At 34.5% G+C, this 27,174-nt stretch overlaps 1 protein-coding gene, 1 long non-coding RNA gene and 1 pseudogene across 2 annotated transcripts; 1 reads left to right on the forward strand and 2 right to left on the reverse strand.

The window, feature by feature from the left end:
- Nucleotides 1-3,892: 3,892 nt before the first annotated feature.
- On the reverse strand, nucleotides 3,893-7,097 carry LOC148205042 (uncharacterized). The gene is made up of 2 exons (XR_015784987.1): nucleotides 6,360-7,097; nucleotides 3,893-4,377 (listed from the first exon to the last, which is right to left on the reverse strand). It is a non-coding gene; the product is annotated as an uncharacterized LOC148205042 (long non-coding RNA).
- A 3,598-nt stretch (nucleotides 7,098-10,695) lies between these two features.
- Nucleotides 10,696-14,484, reverse strand: LOC148205043 (rhomboid-like protein 11, chloroplastic). Its single transcript, XM_088102352.1, has 7 exons — nucleotides 14,198-14,484; nucleotides 13,955-14,079; nucleotides 12,897-12,982; nucleotides 12,328-12,368; nucleotides 12,067-12,233; nucleotides 11,923-11,985; nucleotides 10,696-11,037 (listed from the first exon to the last, which is right to left on the reverse strand). The coding sequence occupies exons 1-7, from the start codon at nucleotides 14,400-14,402 to the stop codon at nucleotides 10,876-10,878; spliced, it is 849 nt and encodes a 282-aa protein (XP_087958478.1). The 5' UTR covers nucleotides 14,403-14,484; the 3' UTR covers nucleotides 10,696-10,875.
- A 10,043-nt stretch (nucleotides 14,485-24,527) lies between these two features.
- On the forward strand, nucleotides 24,528-26,687 carry LOC148205044 (uncharacterized; annotated as a pseudogene).
- The last annotated feature ends 487 nt before the right edge of the window (nucleotides 26,688-27,174 follow it).

A 27,174-nucleotide genomic window follows, 5' to 3' on the forward strand; every position in this document is an offset into this window, starting at 1 on the left:
GCTAAATGGTTTCCCTATTAAATGTGTCAATGTGAATCTTTCTAAATGAACTCATGCTATACTTTTCTAAACAAAGCTAGATGAGCTCTCACTATGATTTATAAATTATGTTTTTGGTAAACGTACTAAAAGGTACAAACATTGTCCAGAAACACATGTTGAAAGGTATCTTACTAAACACGCTCTTGAATCAAACGAGTACTTACTAAACAAGACACTATTAGGAAAAACCTTTCATAAGCTAAACAATACCCTATGTTAAACGAAGTTTTCATCCAATGGTGAAACTCTCATGAACTGTCAGGTATCTCCTTTAGAATGCTTAAACGATCAAATGTTGATTGAGCAATAAATTTGAAATGCTTTTAGTTGTTCTAAACACGCATTAAATGTCACTAAATGCACAACGTCTCATAACAACAAAAGTGAAAAAAGAAAGGACATATTTGCTTGTATGCATATCTACTCTACTTTGTACAGATTACCTAAGCCAAGCATCCACCTACTCTATCAAATACAAGTCAAAAGTGGACGTTAGAGACAAAGAAGATATTCACGAAATGATCTTTTCACCAAAAGTCGCACCAAAGAAATTTCACAATCGAATTTTGATAAAGTACTTAAAAAGTAAGTCTACTTTGACAAGTAGACCTCAACCTACGAGAATCGCCTATGATAAAGGCTACGAAGAGCTAAAAATTAACGACAAGCATTGTCTAACGACTAGATTCTAAAAAGGCTTATAAATAGATCTTTGAACGAGAAGAGCAAAATGATGGGCATATAAGGAACATAAAGAAAAATCGTCCTCATGGAAAGATTGAGAATACTCTTTGAGTTATTTAGAGTCAAAAACTTCTTTTGCAAGAAGAGAGAAAGCTCTAAGAGTTTGTTAGATTGAATTGTATTGTATACACATCTTCTCTACGAGAGAAATCGTCTAATGACTTATAAGTGATTTGTTTGATTGCAAATTCTGAAGAGAATTCAAATACTTAATGCTTAACTCGGTAGGGTTAAACGGTTACTAGATGAGTTTGTCTAGTGAAAACTAGGAGTGAGAGAAACTCAATTAGACAATGTATTGGGAAGATACCAGGAGTGTTTGATGTTTTGAAACGTTGTCCATTTAATTCTCTTTAATACATGTTCAGAACAACTATGTGCTTTTCAAATTTTTTCATCGTTCAAACAAGATTTGATCGTTTAAGCATTTATGAAGATATACCAAGTAGTTTATAAGGATTTCATGGTTGGATGAAGATTTCATTTTGAAACAAGGTACCATTTAGCCTATACAAGTCGTTTACTAATTAACTCTTTGTTCGGTGATCTTTGTTTGGTTCAAGAGCATGTTTAGAAAAATGTCATTTAACACATGTTTTTGGAGCGTTGTTTATGTGATGGAAGAGCCTGAGGAGTTCGGACCGACTGAGGCAGCAGGAGTGCGATCTGGATCCTCAAAGCTTCTCCGACGAGTGAAGACGCAACAGAATGGAATAGAAGTTCGAGATCGAAGGGGAAACTGAGATCGAACACCTGGAACCCTAGGATCTAGGGTTTAATCGGGGGAAACCCTAGAGGCACGAATGAAACCCTAGGAGTGGGGAGAGACTCGATTTGGACCGATTAAACTGTGATAAATGGAGATTGAACGGTGGAAAAGGTTCAAATGGTGAAGGATAAAGTTTCAATTGGTGGAAAATGGTGGAAGTGAGTGGAAACCCTAGAAGAAGATGAGGTAGTGAGATGAACGAAGAGAGAATACCTTCGAAGACGCGTATGAAGTGCGGATTTGTGGTTGGCGACAATGAGCTCTCGAGAACGAGAATGAGACCCTCTGAGATGTGGAGGGATGCGCGAGGGGAAGAATGAATGAGACACGATCTGAAGACGTGGCTGATGCGTTGGAGCGGTGATGTAAGGAGGAGCTGACGCGTGAACGAGATGTGACAGTGGAGAGTCAGCGTGGAGGATGAGAGAGAAAGCACAATGGAATTTTGGAGAAATGAGAGAATGATGAATGTGCTTGGAAGGTGGCTAGAGGCGGTGCACTTTGGACTCTCTAGCTTGATTTTTAAGAGAGAATTGTGTCTGGATTTTTTCTACAGAAATCACAATTCATTATGCTCAAAAGTGAATGATACAATGGTGGAGACGGGTATTTATAGTAACCCGTACTCCAAGAGAAGTGTAATGCATATACAATAAAATGTAACAAAATACAAGAGAACAATGAGGTAATTTCACGAGGCAGTATGCCATCATTCCCTCCCTCTTAAGAAAAGATTTGTCCTCAAATCTTGGCAGTTGCCTTATGAAGACGCTCCATAGCTGGAGCAGATCCATCTTGCAATGGCCTTATTCCTTGAGATCTACTTTTCCTCCTCCTGGATCAAATATAAATCTGCAATACACATGAAATATATTTGCAATTAATATTAATCCAATATAAAAAATTTCTAAAATAAGAACTTTATAATAAGGACTTCCTAGAGTTTGTTTTGACGTTTAAAGCATGTGTAGAAGTCCAAGGGAAAAAGTTATTTTGTTTTTGTCTTGAGTTATTTGTCTCCATAAAGGTAACAATAACTCAAGATTGCCATTTGTTGAAAAGTGTTGCATATAATATGAAATGGCAATTGTTTTGAAAGAGAAATTAAAATTTGAAGACCCAACAATTATCGGAAAAGATGTAAAGAATTGGAAACCTTCCCTTATATGTTCTATGATATTTGGAGGGGAATTTGCTATCAGTAGCAATTCCTCTTTTTCTCTACTTTCTTCATGCTTCGTTTCTTCTTCTCTTCTCTTTTCCACTTCTCTTCTTTCTCGTCTCTCTTCTTCTTTTCTTCGCTCTTCTTCTCTTTCTCTCTTCTCTTCTTCCTCTTTTTTTCTTGCTCTCTTCGTTTAGTATCTCTTTCCCTTTTCTTATCCCTTAACTCTTGAAGTTTTGCCCCAAATTCTATTTCTCTATGAAAGAAACCATAATCATTTAATCTCTCAAGAAATATTTTCCCATTTTCAATACTATCTCTCATTAGTTCTAGGTTTCTTTGGATAGAAAGAGGCACAAACTTTCTTCTCATGCAAGACTTTAATTCATTCCAATCACAAATGGGGGACTTTCTTTCTATCCTAACATGATATTGTCTTTCATCCCACCACTCTCTGGCATGTTTTTGAAAACTAGAAGTGCAGAGACTAAGAACATATGATTCACTATCTCTAGAATAGAAATAGGTTTCAGATTTACTTCTTCTAACAATGAATGGATGCATGTCATTAATTTCCCTTTCCCAAGCTAGGTATGTTAATGAACCAATATCCTCACCAAAGAATGGAATATTTGCCCTAGCTTGTTTATACAAATCATCCTCAATCCTATCAAATTCATAAAATGAACCTGTTCTTCTTCTCGCATCATCAAGTTTTCTTTTAATTTCTTTAAAACTAATGGGCTGATTAGAAATCCTAGATGACCTATATGAATAACAAGACATCTTTGTTTTTAAAAGTTTTTTCTAGTGTAAAGGTATACAAGATTCACACTTAGACAAATCCCAGGTAAGAGAGGCGAGTCATGAAGACTGCTTAAGTACCAAGTCTTACCTTGCCAGAAATGTCTTCAGTTACTACTAGTTACCCTTTAAACTAAAATCACCTTTAAAATCAAAGGACACAACTCACAAACAAACAAAACAAGACTCCTAATTTTCGGACTTTATTGACAAGGCTTAGAGTTTAATCTCTTTTAGCCTAAGTCACCCCTAAACATGAACACAAAATCAAACAATCAAAACACTTAAGAAACTAGCGGACTCTAATGACCCCTACGAGATACACAAATCAAATCAATATTAAAGTCTACTCCTATGGTGAAGCTTGTAGATTTGGCTAACAAGACACATTCACCTGTCTGGCTATGCTAAATTTAAAGAAAGCAATCAAGAAAAGTTGCCAAGAGTTTGAAAGAGCACCAAGGACTCTTCCAAAGAACTTGGACTTTATAAAAGGCCTTTTACAAAACAAATCTAAAGCTAACAGTGGGCTAACACAAACCCCTTACAAATCAGATTGACAAAAGAAAATCAAAACAATGCTGGGCTGTTATAGTCTTGGTCCACTTTTGCAGGAAAATTCATGTGCTCAATTTTGTTGCTTGAATTTGTTGTTGTTGGATAACTTGGGTCATTCTAGCTTCTGGTCAATCCTACAATCACACATGCAAAAAACTGCTATGAGTATTCACTTAGTTAAAACAGATTGCAAAAGAGGATATAGGGCAGTAAGAACTTCCCTTTCTCATGGCTGCACAAGCTTTCCAAGCTTTCCACTAAGATTGTACTGTTGCTCATTTAACGGTCTCAACTAATACTGCACAAACAATTCCAACTAAATTAACAATTCACTTATTGCAAGCAATTACAAATTATAACAAGAGCAGTTCAATCAAAACAGAAACAGTTTAAGATAGAAGAATGGCCCTTTAGTTCAAAACTGCACAACAAGATGTAAATGCTACTTGTCTCATATACAAATATGCCAAGGAATTGGGCTAAGTCAGCCTCACAAAACTCACAACACTCAAGGCTTCTCTGGAAGCTTAAAGCACTAAAAAAAATGGAAAGGTTTGGAAGGGAAATTCTCCTTTGGCAGTACAAAGCTGCAGAGTCTTTCAGACCACCACCACCTAAGATGCTACCAAACACACAAACCTTCTTTCAAATTCCATAAACCAAAGTATAAATGCTTCTCATTTCAGAAAATGCTACGCTAAGCAAAGTAATGGACAATACAGGACAACCACCAACAATGTAATCACCAGATAATGAAACTGACTCAAGATCAACTCTCGACCAAATTAATAAAAGCAACAAAAGCTTAATTATGAACAGCAGATCAGATTTTACACGTGCATTGAGACAAAACCAGAACAACCAATAATGACAAACAAGAAATAAGGCTATTTAAAACATAAGACACTCAAACAGGATCCTAATGAATAGAACTAGAACAGATTATTAAAGCAATAAAAAAAAGGACTTAAGTTGAACCAGATATGATTGGAGAAAGTTATATCTGATTTGATTTTGGCAGAGATAATTTACTGAAACAGTGAACAATATTGTGAATTGCACCAGTTCTCTTTGCTCCTTTTTTTATCACAATTTGATAGCCAAATCTGAGTTGGATAACACTTTAGAACTTGCTATTTTCAGTCACAGTTCACAACAGATCACCTAATCAGTTTTTTCAACTTAATCAAATTGTTGCCAAAGGAAAGTGAACATGGTTCAACTCAAAGAAAAAAATATCCAAAGGAAAACAAGAGGTTAATCACTCTCAGCCACAGTTATAGTTTCAAATACCACTGGTTTAGGCTTCCTTGAGTGACCACAAATTTATTCTCAACTGAAGAATTGATAGCAAAGTGAAAACAGTGAATGCACACTATGGATCACAAACTCAGAAGTTCAAACTAAGTTCAATCACTGTTGTAAACAGTTTTAGTGCATTCTGCAGATTCATATACCTCAATAGATGCCAACGAAACAAAGACAATACTGGAAAATTTTGAATCAGAACTTGGCAAAGAATTTAAAACCAAGTATGAATGACTCACAGACTCTGCAAAGAAAAACCAGTTCGGTGTAGCTGGCCAAAAGAGAGACTGATGTTGCTGTAAGCATCTTGCACCCAAGCTCAATGCAACATTTCAACTTTCAGCTCATAGAATTTCAAAGGTGCAATACAATTACATGTAATGGTCAGCATCAAAAACTCAAGACAGCTTCAGATAAATGAAATGACATTAAACCTGTTGTTGAAATCTGTCATCAAGCTCATTCAATTGAATGTCACGCTTATGATGATGGACAGATCTTACTCAAAGAAAAAACTCAATTGAATCACAGTTAAACTTGGATTTAACGGAAAACTAAATCAAACAACATGACATAGACAAAACAGAAATAGATTTTAAAACTTAAAAGACTCAAATAAGAAGACTCACTGAATTAAAATGACATAAGACTCAAGGCATAGGAAATGCAACATGGAAATCTAAACAGATATGAAGAGATTTAAAACACGAAACACAAACAAGATTCGCAACAACTCATATCAGAAAAATAAATCAAGACATTAAAGGAAAATGATGAACAACTCAGAAATTGACGAAACAAAACACAAAGAATCAAAATCAAACCGACAAAAACAAGATGAATCACCAAGACATTATCGAAACAGATTCAACAGAAGACTGAATCAAAACAAGACAGTGAAGGGAAAAAAACGATGAACAACGCAGAAAAAAATAAAAAAAAATTGAAGACAGAGAACGCGAGACAACTTACCTCTGAAGCGTGCTCGAACCTAAGCTCTGAATACCAAATGATGCAAGAGCCTGAGGAGTTCGGACCAACTGAGGTAGGAGGAGTGCGATCTGGATCCTCAAAGCTTCTCCGACGAGTGAAGACGCAGCGGAATGGAATAGAAGTTCGAGATCGAAGGGGAAACTGAGATCGAACACATGGAACCCTAGGATTTAGGGTTTAATCGGGGGAAACACTAGAGGCACGAATGAAACCCTAGGAGTGGGGAGAGACTCGATTTGGACCGATTAAACGGTGATAAATGGAGATTGAACGGTGGAAAAGGTTCAAATGATGAAGGATAAAGTTTCAATCGGTGGAAAATGGTGGAAGTGAGTGGAAACCCTAGAAGAAGATGAGGTAGTGAGATGAACGAAGAGAGAATACCTTCGAAGACACGTATGGAGTGCGGATATGTGGTTGGCGACAATGAGCTCTCGAGAACGAATGAGACGCTCTAAGATATGGAGGGATGCGCGAGGGGAAGAATGAATGAGACACGATCTAAAGACGTGGCTGATGCGTGGAGCGGTGATGTAAGGAGGAGCTAATGCGTGCACGAGATGTGGCAGTGGAGAGTCAGCGTGGAGGATGAGAGGGAAAGCACAATGGAATTTTGGAGAAATGAGAGAATGACGAATGTGCTTGGAATGTGACTAGAGGCGGTTCACTTTGGACTCTCTAGCTTGACTTTTAAGAGAGAATTGTGTCTGGATTTTTTCTACAGAAATCACAATTCATAATGCTCGAAAGTGAATGATACAATGGTGGAGACGAGTATTTATAGTAACCCGTACTCCAAGAGAAGTGTAATGCATATACAATAAAATGTAACAAAATACAAGAGAATAATGAGGTAATTTCATGAGGCAGTATGCCATCATTATGTCTTTGAATGTGTTTACCAAAAACATCATTTTGCACATTATTTTGCAAGATATAGTGAGAGTTTATTTAACATGGTTTAACAATGTATAACAAGAGCACATTTACTTAAAGCTTTTTCTTTAATCATTCCAATCTTCACAAAAAAATTTCATAAGAAGCCTTTTCTTTTAACGATATTGTTTCACAAAGACAATATTTTTTCAAATGCTCATTTGGTTATCGTTGTTTGTTAAACTTCAAAGTATGAAGATGTTAGATGGTCCAGTCTCACACACGATCTTGTCTTAACAGTTTTGGCTCCAAATTCAATTTCTAGACTCAAAATTTCTCTTTGATTAATGAATTTCTTAAGTAGGTGGCTGAAGAGATTGGACAAAGCCTTAAGTGGAGGTAAACTAATATAAATCCTTGTGTACATTCTTCTCTTCATTACTATTTAAATTAATTATATTTATTGTAATATGCTTGTGCAAAAATATTATCAAATGTTTATAAGCTCTATTCAACCCCTTTTTCTAGAGTCACTTTGTGCCAACACGCGTATGATAAACTCGTTTAATGATGTCATCCAACACGCTCGACTACTAAGACTCGTCTGATGGTTTCATTTAGTATGTATCGTCTAGATGACCTCATCTACACATATCGTTTGACACATTGAGAGCCTATTTGGGTCATCTATTAAGCTAAATTTTTCTAGTAGATAAATTTGTTGTTAAGGTTTTAATTTTTGTAAGATTCAAGCGATACTTTGACACATGGTAACATAGCAAATAAACCTAGTACTCTACGAACTTTATCTTATATATAAGCCCTTAAATCTCTAAATAAAATCTTTATGCAAATATCTAGAATGAAACCAACTTTTTGCATGTTCTCAAGACCTGCTATTGAAGATGGTTGCTATGAAACCACCAACATTATACATGGGCAAGTGCAAATATGAGCAGTAATTGAAGTCCAACCAAAATTTCTATTAATGAGGAGCAACAACGAGTACTAGGACAAATCTCACTTCATTCACTATCTACCACCACTTTCTTTCATGTTTCAGATGGTTCTTCCCTTGGAAGACTAACCCCTCTTGAATGATTATTTTTGTCATTTCATAGTTAGTTTTGAGGATATGTGCAATAAACATCTTGTTCTTTAACTTTTATCAAAACATATTCTACTTTCAAACTTTTTTTAAGTTATTAGTTATGATCTTAGAATTGTTTTAGAACAATTGCTTATAATTCAATATTATGTCTTTTGTTAGAATTCTTATTACTTTGTTAATAACATTTTGTTTAGTTGAAAGAGCTTCACAAGTATATAATGGAACATGTGAAGTCTAATATGCACTGGATCCATAGCCGATGAAATGGGTAACTACGAAGGTAAAAATAGATAAATAAAACTTCACATGTAAACTATGAAACATGTGAAGTCTAAACAAGATCTTACTTATAAACATGGAGAAAGTAGAAAACTTAACAAATGAATTAAATGTTTGTTTGGTCAGTTTTAAGTTTATTTGAAAATTAATTAATTGATAATCATATGATTACTAATGAAGAATTCAATTATGAAAGAGCTCGAGAAGTGTCTTCTATTTCTTTATTGCTTTTTTATTCCTTTAATTTCTTTATTGCTTTAATTATGACAGACCATATAATTGTTTTTATGTTCTAACCTTCTCTGCAAACTTTAAGTGAAATTTTTAGTTGAATTTGTTGAGAGATGACTTGGGTTAGCTTATCATTATCCATATCTTTTCATGTTAATTTTCTATGCAACAAACATGATAAACGTTTGGCAAGTGTACCAATCATTATTGTAGTAACAAAATATTGTCCTCTAAGATTGAATGAGTTAAGTACTAGATTACTAATTCACGTAATTTTGAGCAACAAAATATATCAAGTGAAATGATGAACATAACAAGTGATGAGAATTCAAATAATATAAACAATGTTAGAGAATTGATTTCATATGTTTTCATATAAATTCTTCTCCTTCCCAATTGATGTGTGAATTGTAATTATCTATTTGAGTTTATTAAGAGCTTGTTTACCCCTAATTCCTTAGATAGCCAAACTTATCTATTGAATTCTAACCCCCAACCTCTTAGGTCAATTACAAAATCAATAAAATCATGAAGAAAATTATTATCTCAATTACAAACTAATTAGCTATGCCCAGTTTTCCCATTGTGATAATATATAATCTGTTATAATTATGATCGCAAACAATTCTCAATTTCCCAATTGTGAAACTATTCATAGAATAGACATTAAAACATAAATAGAACACTGAGTTAATTAAAATTAACAAAGCATCAATTGAAAAGGTTCAGAAATTATAATCCAAAGCATTACATCAATTCTCTTACAAAAAAGAAAATTAGTTTTGCATAATGTAAAATTCCACTAAAAGAAGAAGAAGATGTGTAGAAGATGTTTCGTGCTTTCTGACGTGCGTTTCTCCTCCTTTCTTTCTTCCAATTCTTACGTTTAAATTGTTATCTCCCCCACCTTTCCTCTCATTCCCTCTTTTTAGGGGAGTGGTTACCCTCTTCTAGTAAACGTTCATTTCTCTATTTTTTTAATTTCTTTAAATCCACATAATGAGCTGTTATAACTGCTATGAACAATTTCACTACTCATGAAAAAATCCACAATCTACTTATGTTCTTCTCTCGTTTCAATTTCGCTCTCTTAAAGTAAATCCACAAGTTGTGGAAAAAGCCACAACTCAATTGTGGAACTGGTTTGCATTCTATTTCTCTCGAGACAGTTCCGCAAGTTGTTGAAACTTTCACAACTCAGTTGTAAAACTTTCTAGTTTTAACTGTACATTTTGGAGAGACTTTCAAAGGTTGTGAAAACGTTCACAACTAAGTTGCGGAACTCTCTAGTTTCAACTCTACATCTTGGATATTATTTCTTCCAAAGTTGTGATTTTAACATCTAGAAACACCTATCTACAAGAAAAACATAAAACCCATATGTATGATTCAAAACAAAAAATAATGCCCGATGAAATCATTTAATTAACACAATTATGTACCTAAACTAATATATTAATGCAATTGAATTTTATTTACAAAACACCCCAGTTCAGGGCACTGACTGACAACTAGTGCAAATTGGCACGTTTTATAAAAGTTAGATTGACATTTATTTTTCTGTATAAATAGAGCCAGTATGAACTATCTTAAAAAAACCCGAGTTGTAATCTCAAATTTTAGTAAATTTCTGACCATAGATGTAGATTGAAATTAGTCAATACTTTAATTAAATCACGTTAAATTTCTTTAAGAGATTTTTTGTGTAATCGTTTAATTGTTCTTGCAAGTTCTTCATTATCGTGTATTACTCATTTGTGTGGGGTACATTGTCCGGTGAATTTGAGCTATTTCCTCACACTTCTCAATACCAAGGTCTCTATAACAACAATGCGTATATAGCGAAGCGTTCTTAACAAGACTACTCTTATAACAGATATTGATATTATTTGAACGCCTAGCATCAATAGTAGCAGAAGTAACAAAACGACACATTTGTTATTTTTGGTCTAGCTAAGGTACGCTAGTAGTTTGGCCTTTTTTGTTGAACTGCGTGGGTTATTGGTCTAAAGGAGCAGAAGGAACTTTGCTAAGAAGCCAAACCAAAAGCACACCAACAAGCGCACCAGAAAGATGTGCGATGTGATTTACACTTTGCAATGTGTAGCCTCCGTGAAAGGTTCCTGATAATGATGTTGAAGCTTGGGCTGCCTCCATAACCTAGGACACACATAAAGAACAGATGAATCATACAGAGCACTGATAGATAATAGTTGGCATAAATCAAAGAGAAAATGAATAAAAATTTTGACCGTTTTGTCCAAAATATAAATAGTTGGTTAATAAAAAACATCAACACAGATAGGAAACCATTTACGGATATGATTGATGGACACTTTTCATCTATTTGACACCTAGTGAGGAAAAGACATCACATTGATGGATAATTTGAGGGCAGAACATTAGGGAGATCTTCCCAACACACCGGGAGCCAACATAAAGAGAAAATTACCACACTGTACTATCTGAGCCGAACACTATAACTTACTACTGACTTTGATACAACTCGTTGCAAAAATGGAGAAACACCAAAGTGATATTCACCAAAAGACCATAGAACAACACATCACTTTTACCTAAAGAATTATAGGTTGTAGGTTTTTTTCACTTGTATGTTACTTAACTAGTTCAATTCTGTACAATATTTTCAACACTTGGAACACAAATAATCAATAAGTAATATAATGTAATACGAAAAAAGAGACAAAAGGAAATCACAAATATTATTACGGATCATATATAGTTTACTCAGGGATCAATAAAAAAACGTGAAAACATCACATACATAGGAAACCATAAAAAAAACATGATTTTTGGATACCTTTTATCTATTTGACACCTAGTAAGACAAAGAGTACAGTGGCTATAACAGGTATTATGATGCAATAAGAAAAAAGAAATAGACGGAAATGAAAAATGTTAGTTCAGTGTTTATAGTGGAGAGCGATGATATATCATTACTCAACCATTTATGAAGCATGACACATGATTCTGGATGCATATTGAAAAAGTAACATGACCTTAAGTTCCAATATCTCTAATCACCTTCTCTATAACGAACTGACCCAATATAAGCACTTCAAGGATCTTCCTCCAGTCCCAGGACATCTGCATTAATTAAAAGCTTCACTGTTAAAACTTGGAAGAAATACCGCAAACAGATGAACTCTGGCATCCAATTCCAGGTACCTTTACAAGGACACTGATGGTAAATAACCCAAAAACAGCACCAGAAGCTCCAACAGAAACTGTATTTCTAGGTAAAACCAGCCATGAAACCAGGTTTGCTCCTACACCAGTAAGAATATAAGAAAGCCACAAAGCAAGGTTCCCTTCCTCTTCTTCAACAAGTTTTCCTATTGTGGAAACAACAAAATAACAAACTCTCAAGCATCAATCCCATAACAACTCACTTTACGAGAAAGACAAGTGACCGTGTTACAGCCTTACCAAAAATGTAAAGGAAGAAAAGGTTGCTAGAAAGATGCTTCCTGAACAAGTTAATGCATTAGTCATCTTGTAAAATGAGATAGTGAGAAAGTAGTTCACAAAAATAAAATAAAAATTAATATAAAACACAGTCAAAGATCAAATGAGAACTAATTTAAAAAAGTGATGATTGCTTAAATAAAAAAAATGCTGCTATTCATCTAACTCTCATCTTTATTCATATCAAAGCTTAAAATATAAAAGTATAATAAATTCATAAAATGCAACCAAGAATACTCAGTGTGTCTGACACACATTAGACATTACTAGATTATTATTTTCAGGTGTCTACGCTTTCTTATTTGGAACAACCGAATGGAAAAACACTCATACAGTTCATTCAGTTCTTTTAGTGCTGTTCACAATCTTACCCACATAACTTCTTATATCAACTATATTGAAACCTTTATTACAAAACTAAGGTAAAACTCCAATTCTAATTAAAAGCATCTTTAAACACTCTAGAATATGTTCTTCAAAAAAAAGAAAAATAACATGGAAAAACTGAAATGAGAGAGTAAGACACTCACCAATTAGCATGACAAAATGTAGCTGTGACAAACTGGTACCAAGCAGGCCACGTGTGGTACAAGTACAAATCCTTTGCCCCATTAACCTTGCAGAAATTATATAAAACCATACATCATCCAACAAACACAGAAACAACCATGTTTATGCAATGCCACTTGTTTCACACTCCTTTAAAAGAGCTCCTGATTTTCCTTTTATAGAGTTTGACTCTTACTCCTATTTTCTCTTGGACGCATTTAACATTCGTAGTCTTTTTTCTGTCTTCTTTTTCCATTGTACCTTCCATCTGTCATGTATTAACCTTCCTTGTCTCACTTTTCTCTTTTCTCTTGTTCTACCTCTCATGTCCATCCATTTCACACCCCATCAATAATGTGCAGAAACATAATTGCTTTTATTTCTCCTTCCCCCATTATTTCAATGCGATCAAAGAAATGAGACCGAAACGGAAAAATACAAGAGATTGTGATGTACGTTCATATTGGCAAAGTCAAAGCACAAATATGATTCCTCGTTATATTTTATTGCCCAGTTTGGTCTTTTAAGTTTTCTTTTTTGCTTTGGTTTATAAAACTGCATTTGTTAGACAAAGATACTACTTTGTCACTTTAACAGTCTGTCTTGATCAATTTTGTTTGACATTTGATAATCTATAAGCTACGCCTCTGCTACATCAGCTAAAATTAACACCATTAGTGTGCATAAGAATAATAGAATGATAAAAACACTTTAAAGCACCAGAGTACATCTCTTTACATTTAAGGGAGGAAACAGAGTAAAAATGTATTTTATTTAAGCCAATTGCTTTCTAGATTCTTTTAGTTTTTTTTTTATCTTCCTTATAAGTATAGGATTATTTTTGAAAGAAACATGTTAATTGGATTCTTGTATGTCTTCTGATCTGTGGGATTGAAAGAAAAAACGAAACAAAATATATATATAACAATTATTTGACTAAAATTATGAAATTTATTGTATTTCTTTAATGTAAAAAAATATACAGATAAAAAATAAATAATGAAGATACAGTAGTAAATAAAGATAGCAAGAAAATTACATGCAAAAAGTGGTCAGCGATGAAAACGCCAATGTTGAGGAGAATGATCCAGAATATACCGTTAACTCGTTTCTCCGGTTTCCCTTTTGCCTCAGGTTTTCCGAGTTCCAATTGCGAAATAATATCTAAAGAGAAGAACTGAATGAGGTGAGAAGAACAGCTGAAAAGGCGTGAAGTTGGAATTCGTAGTAAACGATAAGGTGTTTGAGAAAACGCCGAATCCAAGTTAATCGGAGAAAGTACCTGACTTATTGCAGTTGCGGGGTGCGAGAGTGCGGTAACGAAGCGCGGATAACGGGTGGCTAGGTTGGACAAGGAGAGAAGGTTTGGTGGTGAAGGAGGGAAATGGAGGGAGACAGTGAGAAAAGAAAGCGGATTTGGAGATGTGAATGTGAGAAAGTTTGCATGACGTTGCTAGTGATTTTACCGGGACACCAAGTTGGGCCATTTTTTGGTTTTCCCGAGTAATGGTTTATTTGTGCTCTCAATTCAATTTATGTACACCAGTACGTTCGAGTTGTTAGGGTCTCCAAACATTTTGTTATTTCAGAAACAGGCCTTCACGGAAGCATTCACAAAATATAATTACTATCAAACTGACGAATTGCGACTCTAAAACAACATTTTAGAGTATTTTTGAAAATTGCCCATATGAATAACTTTAAAGTAAATGACATAAATGGATAAGATGTATTTCAAAAGATATTAAGACAAAAGTCAAACAAGATTCTACTTATTTATTACTTCTGTGAGTTGGAGTTGTGATTATCGAGTTAATGGTTTTACTTTTTAAATTCATTTATTTGTAATTACGGAGTGAATATATATTGAGAAGATGAGTTTTATGGACTTCGTCAATCTTTCATGCATAAAATATTTCTCTTCTTTCTTTCTGTACTCGTCTTTCATGGATTGATGATAGTGTGTTTGCAAAAGGCACTCTAACATCCAATTTAGTTTGATGTGTCCGATAACAATTAATGTTATGATAATTGATGACAATCACCCTAAGGGCTTACAACATGGATCCATGACTAGACTTAACTTTAGTTTCTTTATTTCTGAAATATACAAATAATGTAGAATGGCGTAGGATTTTCTTGCAGATTCTTTAGGTCTTGTATTTTTGGACCTTGTATTTGTGGACCAAGCTACAAGTCAGGCTGGTTATGTTAGTAGCCGAGTTCTTATGCTTTCAGGTGGGCTCCCCTACTTTCAATTGGGCTCCCCTGCTTTCAGTCAGGCTTCGCTGCTTTTAGCCAAGCTCCTTTATGTCCAACCGAGCTCCCATGCTGACATGTCTAGCTTTCTTTTTCAACTTAGCCCAAGTCAATATGTCGATCTCCCTTGTTGCATCTGAGCTACCATGATGACTTGTCGAGCTTCTTTTTGTCTAACGAGTTCCATGTTACACGTCGAGCTAATTATCATGCTGCCAAGCTCCATACTAACGTTGGATGGCCAAGCTCCACACTGATGTTGGGTTGTCGAGCTACATACAGATACTGAGCTATCAAGCTCTATTATGAATGCCAAGTTGTATATCAGTGTACAAGAAAGCGTCCTTTCTTCCAAAACACCTCACATTTAGCACATTTTGCACATGAGTAAAAACATACTATGAGTGAGGTGCCACTTGTCCATTGATCCATGATTCACGACATGAAGATAGGACATGTGCTAGAAATTTGTTAACGAAAATTGGAGGTCTCCTTCCTATAGAGATCTCCATTACTGTACAAATTACTCTTAAATGCTTTATGAAACCCTATTGAGATTACTCCAAACATTTTCATTTCTTGAGGGCCCTTGGCTAGGGGTTCTCGATAGCTTCCTCTAGCCCCATTCCTTAGAATTGGCCCAACCTTTCTAGAAATATGCTTTATTGACCATTCCATCCACATACCACACTCAATCCACGTTGCATTGTCTTTCACTGATCCAAACCAATATGTCATCATGGCGAGGTCGTCATCACTTACCTCGATGATTGAACTATTTATAGGGTAATTATGACGTTTGTGGGTCCTCACCTATACATGTCAGGGTAGATTTAGTGGCCCATTAACCTTTGATTTAGTTAATGTCATGTTAAAGAATATCATGCTAATAGAGTACAATAAACCAGTTTATGGTCAGTTAGTAAGAGGTAGGCTTATGCCCAAGTAGGAAGAGGTTGGCTTGTGGTCGGGTTAGAAGAGGTCGGCTTGTTGCTGGGTATGAAAAGGTCGGCTTGTGGCTAGGTAGGAAGAGGTCGGCTTGTAGCTAGGTAGGAGAGGTCGACTTGTGGTTGAGAAGGAAGAGATCAACTTATGGCTAAGTAGGAAGATGTCGATTTATGGCCGAGTAGCATAGATCATGTACAATACATCAACCTCTCAATCTTCTCATCATTGGAGAGCATGGGAATAAATTTATTAAATTCAGTAAAATAATTGTAGATGGTTGTCAGTTGACTTATGAAACATGATACTAGCAATAAGTAGCCAGTAGTCATCCCATACCAAAGAGCAAATGCGAAGAAAATTTTCATCTTAACATTATAGGTATAATAGCCCCCTAGCCTTAAGTAGAAACAAAGATGTTTAAATGGTGGGATGCAAGATCTGCCTAATTGTGAGTGGTGAATGGGTGCCAAGAAGTTGTCTTTCGTTCAATACTGAAAAAAAAAATCAGTTTTATTCATATGAGGCTTTATAAGATAGGCAACATATAAATATAAGAGTTATTCAACCGAGACCGGGCAAGGAAGGAGTTATAACTTAATCCAAGATGAAGGGTGAATTGGATTAACCCTTTTTCAAAATCTTTTTCGAATCTTTATGAGTTCTATGAATCAACTAAGTAAAGAAGGAGAAAAGAAAGATCAAGACACAACAATCTATATTGGTTTGGCTATCACAAGCCTACATCCAATCCTCTTTCAACAACCTTAGTTAAAGGGAATCCACTAATAATGATTTGAGTTTACAAGAATACAATGAAACTGTAAAGTCCAACTAGTCTTAAAAGAACTCTTGATGTGTAATCACCAATAAAGCTTGAATTCTCCAAGAACGATTCTTGAGAGCACCTGTAATCAAAACTCAACAAATATGTTAGTATATGAAAATTAGAACGTTACTAAATGAGGTCTCAAGTCAGGTTTATATAGAAAATTCAAATCCTGACACAGTTTAATCGATTATATTATATACGTAATCTATTATGATTTCGCCTCTGTTTTAACACATTATCTCATGTATGTAATTGATTAATTCAACACTTATGCCTATAACTACTTCTTCTAACAGTCTTAACAAATTAGGCTTCATGTGTAATGGATTAAACTATGCTTTCTGTTTTAATCGATTATAAAACTTATGTAACCGATTATATTGACACTTAGCTTCATTAGTCATCCATTTGCCTTTCTTAACAGATTATGTTACTTATATAAGAGATTATGGCTTCCTCTCTGTTTTAATCGATTATGTAACTTATATAATCAATTATAACATAGTGATTTGCCCCTGTTTAGCTTTCTAAGTGTTCTGGCTAAATCTAACTGATTATACCACTTATGTAATCAATTATCTATACCAGAAACTAGATTTCTAATCTGTTTTAGGCTTGATTCACTCATCACTAATGGATTCAAACATCTAGGACTAACATGTTTAAGATGTAAACATTTGTTATGCCAGTTTGTTGTGCAAGAATGATTAAAACCATTATTAATCATTTAACCTATTCATCATCAAAAACCACTATGTAAAGAAGCTAAGCTCCCCTTATCAATTCACGTGACGAGGGCACACCACAAATAAGGGCGAAATGCAGACCAGCACACCACAACACCCCACAAAGCACTTATAAACCCATCACAATAGTGAAGCACGGTAGGATCGACCACGGTGAGAGCTTCACCCACGTAGACGACAACTTCAATGACACCAAACAAGAGCGGACAATGAAGGAAAGGAGAATGAGTGAACGAGGAGAAGGAAAGGAGAATGAAGACAACGAGAAAGAAATAGCAAAACAAAGAGTATTGCGAGAAAGGAAGAATGAATAAAGATGTAAAATAATCTATACTGGTTATAATATCTAACTATGTGCTCATAAGAACATTCTTCTTTTCCTTTTTGGGAAAGACTATAACACCCAAGTTTCAAATGTCACGAAAAACGTAATAAATTCAATTGTTTTGAAATTAATTAGTCAATTGATTCTTACTTGTAGTACAAATAATAAAATAATACGATAAAAAGTCGTAAAATGAATTTGAGTTCCAAGTTAATATTACATTGCCATAAAAGTCTTATAAAAACAATGATTAACAAAATTTCCCTTCTCGATCTTCACCATACTCTCATTGCTCCTACATAACTTCAATAACATTTGCAACACTATCTACTCCCTATAACTAGAGCACACAACACATAGCCATCCCAATAAGATCAACATAAAGCATTACACTAGCTAAACAGTAGTTGAATCAACCAAATTTAAAATATTCATAGGTACTGCTTACCTTAGTCCGAGTCCCAATTGCAAGTTAAATCATGACACACAGAGTATGCATATTTTTGCTAAGAATCAAGCTACACTTATTCCAAAATATGACAGATAATGAGACAACAACAATATGACAATTCAGTATCAACCAACATGACATTACAACTTTGAATGTGTCCACCAATTACTTCATATTAAATCACACCGAAGATAGTTAGCAATTCAAGTTAAGAGTATGACAGTCCAAGTAAATGTCATAATTTTCATCAAAAGCAACCAACAACGAAAAATAACACACATGTCAAAAATAAATCATTTTTAATACAAACTAAACAGCACCACTTAAGATTAACACACTGGACCTTTAACCCACCACAATAAACTCTTACCATTTAAACCATATATTGCTTATGAAAATTAATCTCTTTTTATTAAAAACCCATAAAACACCTAAAATCCTTATATTTACAATGCACCTTTTTCTTAGGTCTTACAAAGACCACCTTTTTCTTTGACGTTTCCAAATCAGGACATTATGATATGAAATACCCTGGCTTCTTACATTCATAACAGATAATTGGTACATAATTTTGTTTGTCCTTTGACTCATTTCTTGAGGTAGATTTGACGCTTCTTCTTCTAAACAGAGTTTGTCTTTCCTTTTTCCACATAGAATGTATTTTCTTGGAGATGAATGATAGTTCATCTTCTTCTTCTTTGTTTGAATCCTTCTTTGTCGTTGGATTCTTCGGAAGGTTCTTCAACTTTGAAGGTCTTTTTGGGAGTCCTTATTAGCGGTCATTGAGCTAAAAGAGAAGTTATCATTTAAATACCTAAAGATAATTGGGGAATAATAGAGGATTGGAAACCTTCTCTTTTTAGTTCCATTGTAGAAATTTCTCATTTTCTTTCTTTTCTTCTTCTCTTCTCTCTTCTTCTTCTCTTCTTCTTCTCTTCTCTCTTGCTCTTCTTTTCTTTCTTGTTCTTCTCTTCTCTCTTTTTCTCTCAATTCCTCTTCTCTCCTTCTAATCTCTCTCTTTCTTCTCTCATCCAATAGTTTCTCAAGTTTTTCTTTAAATTCAATTTCCCTACGGGAGAAACCATCTAGACGTTTCATAAATGTTTTTCCCTCTTGAATGAGTAAACCATATAGACCTTTCATAAATGTTTTTACCTCTTGAATGAGTTTTCCCATTAATTCTAGGTCTCTCATAGATGAAGGAGGAACAAAATTTCTTCTCATGCAAGCTCTTAATTCATACCAATCATGAATGGAGGATTTTCTACCTTTCTTAACACTATATTGCCTATGATTCCACCACTCACTTGCACGTTCTTCTAATATAGAAAGATATGTGTTAAGAGTAGAGGATTCACCATCTCTAGCAAGAAAAGGATGTATTTTATTAATTTTTCTTTCCCAAACTAAGTATGTTAAAGCGCTAATGTCCTTATCAAAGAATGGAATATCTCTCTTGGGTTGGTTGTCAATTTCACCCTTTCTCTTATGTGAGGACTCTTACTTTTGTTTACCCTTAAGAGAGGTGAGCCAAAGGCCGCTTAAATACCAAGTCTTACCTAGCCAGAATGCCTAAGGCTACTTACTTGACCAATTTCAAAAGAAAATTCACTATTGAATTTAAAAATGGACTCAAACAACCAAAAATGAAAGTTAAAATAATAGAAAAATCAAATCAAAGGTGAGGCTTGTAGCTTTGGCTATCAAGACACACTCACCGTCTACTATGAAAGCAAGCAAAGAAAATTGTCAAAAGTTGAGAGAGTACATAACGACTCTTCCAAACACTTGGTCTTAAATGGCCTTTTACAAGAAAAACAAATATAAACTAAAATTTAAACTGATTACAAATTCAAAACTCAAATAAGAGCAAGCTACATTACTCTGTTGCTCCATGTGTGCATTGCTTTGAAATTGGTTCAGTTTCTCCCTTGGTTGCCTTGCTTTAAATATGCTCCTTTGGTCTTACAGGACATGCTGTAAGAAACTGATTGAAAGGTCTACCACAAAATTTAAATTGATGATCAACCATTGTTTACTGATTTGGAACCTTCAAACTTCCGGTTCAAAGAAACCTGCACTATTATACATCACAACCAGAAGATATACTATAGCTAACACTTGTAACTGAAGTTTCAATTCAATAAAATGAGTAAATCAGCCTAAGTGCAACAACTCATGTTCTAAAACTAAATTTGATGTTGTATATACCTTTGTTGTATCCGCTTTCAAAAATAAATTTTTGCACAAGCAACAAGATCACCAATTTAATACTGTCAAATAGCATTTAATATAAAGAGTGTTTGCCTAATTAATCACAATTAATGAACCAGATCTTGCTACAATCCAAATTGAATTTTGAAGATCAAATCATCAAAACAAAATCAATTTTCAACACTACACAAAAAAATTGGCTTGAAATTGGTGGTTTAAAACTCAATTTTTGTACAATAGTGGTTCTAACTCAAAACTGATCACTCAAACAACTTTATTTAGTGATTTTAAACGTGTTCAAACTCTGAAATGAGTTAAAAACATATTGTTACTCAAATTCACCTTGCCACTTCCTAATTTGATTCAAAATTTGACGGTTTAGTATAAATTTGATGGTTTATATCACTATTTGAACTCTTCTAGCAACTTTTAAACATCATTTTAAACTTGATCAAATTGTCACATAGCATAAAAATGCTAGCATTCGAAATCTAACTTTGCTATGGCTAAATTATGTAGAAAAACACCCTATCACACCACCAACATCAAATTTGATTGATTCAAAAGCTATAAAACAATGAAAATGACTCAACGAAGTCTTAATACACTAGATAAAGCTCGAAATTATCAGCTATAATGAAGTAAATTCAGATTAGACATCCAAGGATTTTTAAGCATGGTGAAAAGCTTGAAATAAGACCAAACAGTAGGTGTTTTTGGTTTTTGAGGCAACCAAGCTATGCTAGATGCATTTCATTGCTTGTTATGGTTTGCCATACCTTTTACAACCTTAGACAACACCAAACAGTGGTGGACAATGCATCAGAACATAATTAAAAGACTTAAAACAAATTCAAAGAAAACCTAAACCAAAAATGAATTTTGAATCAGATTTGTAACTTGAACAAGAGTTTTAGTGATTCTGCTCATATCACCAAGGCTATAGAATAAGATCACATTGCCTTATTTGGTTGATATATGGCAATATGAACTCAAGCACATCCAAAAACCAACGCAGGAAAACCAAATTTAATGACAAATTAAAAACACTGCATCAGAATTTTGAGCAGATGACTTTAACATACTGAAATTGAATTCTTAAGGCTGAAAATGACTCAAACAAGTAAATTACTGATTAAAATGTAATGAAAAGGCACAAGCACATTACTAGATGAATGAAATAGTGATGTACATCATAAATGACAAGGCATAATTAATGAAACAGTAACAACAATGATACAAAATAGAACAACTAAAAAAAACATCAAGACATTTATAGAGGATGAATGAAAACTCAATGAAACAGAGAAAACACTTAGCTGGATAGAACCTATGCTCTGAATACCACATGATGGAGGCGAGATTTTGCTGATTCTGGTGGAGGAACGTAGCTGGATAGAACCAAACTTCTTCTCTGATTTGGAAAGTAGCAACATGTGAACAATGGAAGATTTGCTTGGATAAGCTAAGCAACGCAGCAGAATGGATTGAAGAATGATGATGATGACCGGAGGAAGCAAAAACATGTAGAAGCCACTATCAAGGGGTGTTCGATGGATGGAATTGAAGTGGAATTGATGATTCGGTGATGAAGAAATTGGAATGGAGGTAGAGGAAAATATGTTGTAAAGTGATACAAATGGTGTAGAAGATGCTAGGAATGGAAGCCTAGCTAGGGAGAGAGGCTAGAGGAGACTCTCAAGCTCTCTCTCGGTGACCTTCAAGAAAATTCTGGACTAAATCAACAAAAAATAATCTTCATTTAATTCAAAGGTGTCCACTACAATCAAAGAAGCAAGCTATTTAAAGGGAAGCTAAGTCCCGATCAAGCCAATAGTAGCCAGCTATGACAAACGTGAGCAGCCACCTAGAAAGGAGTCCTTGAAGCTACTAGATGCTCCTTTGCAATCTGTTGGATGCACGTGGAAGTTGCTTGCGTTTTGAACGCTCACGTTAAGCGACAAAGGTTAGTGATGGGCACTGGTTTTGATTAACTTCAATTAAGCTGCTGAAATTGTATGCCTCTTGTTGAACTTCTCAAACAACTTGCTGGTCATTTTCAGATTGCATTTTTCCAAAGATTCCAAGTGAAAACTTGGCTCACTTCCCTATTCTTAACGCTTTCTTGCTTCTTTCCTTGATTCTCTTTATCTTTCTTTCTTCAAGTTTTATGTCCTTTATTGTGCTAAGGCTTGGCCTTATTCCATCAAAAGGGTTCCACTAATCACAAAGGATTACAACGAGTTTAATCACTCTTGCTTTACAACTACCTCATTGGTTAGAACGAGTATAACCACTCCTGGTAAACTAGTCTAATTGATTAGACGGTCTAACTCCACTGAGTTAACTTTACAAGTGTTTTGCTTCACTTTTGAACAGAAACAACAAAGTGTTGTGTAAAAATTACAATAACATAATACATAACTTTCGTAGAGAGGATTTGAAATCAATACAATAAAATTTTAAAAGCTTATAAAGAACTTTTCTTTTCAAAGAACAAGTCTAAGAGACAAAGCTTAAAGAGAAAGATAACGTAGGCATATTCAATAACAATCCTTCTTGCTTTTTTTCTCTTCATGCAGTCTTCTTTATATAGACTTCTTGGAAAAAGATCCATCTTTTTATGCAGTCTTCTTTATATAGACTTCTTGGAAAAGATCCATTACTCTGAGCTTTGACTGTCTTCTAGAGGTGTACCTTTTATGGTTTTGAGTCAGAAGTTATGTTGTGTCTTGATAGAGCAACTGTGTTGTGTGTATGGAAAGGAATGTATAAAGCATGAAGGAAACATTCCTTGAATATCTTTCTATCTCATAACGTTATTTTGATCCTAAATAGGCTTTTAAATAAAGGTAGTGATTTGCACTAAAAAAGAGAACACAAGACAATAAACAAAGAACTACTAGATGCAAGGTTATCAAACTCGCAAGTTAACTCGTTAACTCGGATGAGTTTACGTTCCTAGTCAAGCTTGCCGAGTTAACTCGGTAATAAACTCATTTTTTGAGTTAACTCGGTGGGCTCATAAACGAAATCAGTGAAAACGTATAAAATCGCGATTTTGCCGCGATTTTGCCGAGTTTAAAATGGGTAAAAACGAAAGAGAAAGATTTCATTTTGATTTTAGTATTTGATTACCTTATTAAGGTTCCTCTTAATTCTCATTGTGCTTCACTCCAGTTTGTGGTTTCGTTTCATCTCCTTGCTTTCGCGCTCTGTCTGACCGTCGTTCTTGGTCCTTCAATCGTCCGCTCCAGTTCTTGGTTGTCGCTCACAGCGTTCTCATTTGTGGTCTTGTGGTCGCGCTCCGGTGGCCTGGTTTACTCTCCGTGCAGCCGCCGTCGTGTCGCCGTCGCAGTGTCGCAACTTCTGCTTTCGCAGTCGCTCCTTCCGGTTCACACTCTGCCTGTTTCTTATTTTAAAATATACAACCCCCTGTTATAGCCCTCTTCAAGCCATGCTTTTTATTAAAAAAGTGTTTTTTATTTCAAACATTTAAGTCCCTGGCACGCTGTCACAGCCCCTGCTTTTATTAAAAAACTAATTTCTATTATTGTCATGGTCTTGTCTTGTCATGCTTTTTAATATTATTTCTTCTGATTTCTGAGTATGCAATTCTCGATGCTTTCATGGCTTTTCTTTTTCTTTTTTTTTGAAAATATTTAGCTTTTTTTTTCTTATTTCTTTTTGAAAAATTTAAAAAGCGAGAGAAGTATTGTGTCATGTCTCTATGAGTCTATTTCTGCCATATTGTTTTAATGAAAAAATTTAAAGTATCATGTCATGTCTCTCTGAGTATGCTTCTGTCATATTTTTTTTAGTTAAAAAATTTAAAGCACCATGGCTGGAATGGAAACTAATCCAAGTGCATCTTTATCCGTTAAAAGTAGAAGTAAAAATGCTCCAGGAAGTCGATATGATATTGGATGGAAACATGGATTTGATGTTAATGGTAATGGAAGAAAAGTAAAATGCAACTATTGCTCAAAGATTGTAAGTGGAGGCATATTTAGATTTAAGCATCATCTTGTTGGAACTAGAGAAGATTCTGAACCTTGTGCTTCTGTTTCGGATGAAATAAAAAATTTGATGATAAAAATAGTTGCAGAAGCTAAGAATGCTTCATCAAAGAAAAGAAAGATAAATATTGGTGAAGACGAGGAAGAAAGTGAGAGTCTTGAAGGAGGACACAAGGTATTCGGTTTTAAAGGAAAAGAAAAAGTTACTACTACTAGCAAGGGGGGGTCCAAGCAACTATAAATCAAATGATGAAAAAAGGATACAAAGAAGAGGTTGATGCTCAAGTGGCTGAATTCTTTTACACTAGTGTCATTCCTTTTAATGTAATTAGAAATCCAGCATTTGCAAAGATGTGTGAAATGATTGGTAAGTATGGAGTTGGATACAAACCACCATCTTATCATGATATTAGAGAGAAGCTCTTGAAACAAGCTGTGAAGAAAACATATGCAAATCTTAAGGAATATAAGGAGGAGTGGAAGAGAACTGGATGTACAACTATGTCTGATGGTTGGTCGGATAGAAAAAGACGTTCTATTTGTAACTTCTTAGTGAATAGTCCTAAAGGGACGATTTTTCTTTATTCACTTGACACTTCAGACATTTCAAAAACAGCTGATAAAGTTTTCAAAATGTTGGATGATGTTGTCGAGTTTGTTGGACAAGAAAATGTTGTTCAAGTTGTCACTGATAATGCTGCAAATTTCAAGGCAACTAGAGAGTTGTTGATGCAAAAAAGGGAAAAATTGTATTGGACTCCATGTGCAGCACATTGCATTGATTTGATATTTGAAGATTTTGAAAAGAATTTGAAGGTCCATGAATTGACCATAAAGAAGGGAAGAAAGATTACAACTTACATTTATGGGAGATCAATGTTGATTTCCTTGTTGAAAAAGTTCACTAAAGGTAGAGACTTGATAAGACCAGGTGTGACTAGATTTGCCACAGCTTATTTAACTCTTGCTTGTCTTCATGAATTGAAGGCATCATTGTTGACCATGTTTAGCTTTGAGGAATGGAAAACAAGCAAGGTTGGAACTTCACAAGAGGGGAGAAAAGTAGAACATGTGGTATTAGATAGCCGATTTTGGAAGAATGTCTCCACATGCTTGAAAGTTGTTGCCCCTCTTATGGTTGTCTTAAGATTAGTGGACTCAGATATGTTGAATAATTGATGCTCGATGGGATAATCAACTTTATAGGCCTTTGCATGCACCTGCCTATTATCTGAACCCCCATTTCCACTATGAACCTAACTTTAGATGTGAAGATGGTAGAGAGGTGAAAGAAGGATTGTATATTTGCATGAGAAGATTGATACCAGATATGACAGAAAGAAAAAAAATTAATTTACAAATTGTTGAATTTCATTATGCTAGAGGACTTTTTGGAATGGAAGATGCACAGGAGTGTAGGAAAGAGTTAAATCATGGGGAATGGTGGGAAATGTTTGGTGATGGAACTCCAGAGTTGAAGAGATTTGCTATTCGAATTCTAAGCTTGACTTGTAGTTCTTCTAGATGTGAGCGTAATTGGAGCTCATTTGAAATGGTAATTTAAATTATTTTTAGTTTATAAATTTCTTTCTTATGTTTATATCCTCACTAAAAATATCATATTTCATTTTAGGTTCATATAAAGAAAAGGAATCGTTTGCATAAAAAAAGGATGAATGATTTAGTTTATGTGATGTATAACTCCAAGTTGAAAAGTAGACAAATTGATGACATTGAATCAGATGGTGAATGGATAACTGAAGAGGCAAATGATGTATTTGAGATTGAGCAAGTTGAAGGTCAAAATGATGGTGAAAATGTTCAGTTAGATGGAACAACAACAGATCCGGCTTTACATTCTCTTGATCTTGATAACATAACATTTGGGGACAATGAGGATGCACAACATTCATCAGGGGAAGAGTTAGATGAGGATGATGATGGAGATGATGATGCCATTATTAGAGGATTAGAAGATTAGACATAGAGACTTTGACATTTCAATTTATGTTTTACAATATTTCTATGAACTTATGTTTTTGAATTTATATAATTTTGTTATTTTATTTGAATTAAGATGTTTTTTATATTTTTTTTTCATGCAAAGTAAACTCTTACGAGTTTACGAGTCGAGTTTACTGAACTTTCACGAGTTTACGTAAACTCTCGAGTTTGACAACCTTGACTAGATGTACATGCTTTAAGATGTTAGACGATCCTAAGCGTTTAGGAGCTGTCTGTTTAAGTAATTTACATCGTTTTGGATTATTTTGATATATAGCATTTAACGCTCTTTGCTTTTATCCGAGATAGTGCATTCTTTTGTTGTTGGAAGTTATTTAAATTAGATGCTCTATTAGAATTCCTTATAGCATTTAAGATATTTAAGTTATAACGTTTAACGCTTTTTATCCTAGATGATTCAAGTGATTAGGTGCTATTTTATTTAGTTCTCTTAAACTTTTAAA

The sequence above is a fragment of the Vigna umbellata genome, chromosome 1, assembly GCF_029865625.1.
Source record: "Vigna umbellata cultivar VRB3 chromosome 1, Vumbellata_1.0, whole genome shotgun sequence".
Taxonomy (NCBI): Eukaryota; Viridiplantae; Streptophyta; class Magnoliopsida; order Fabales; family Fabaceae; genus Vigna; species Vigna umbellata.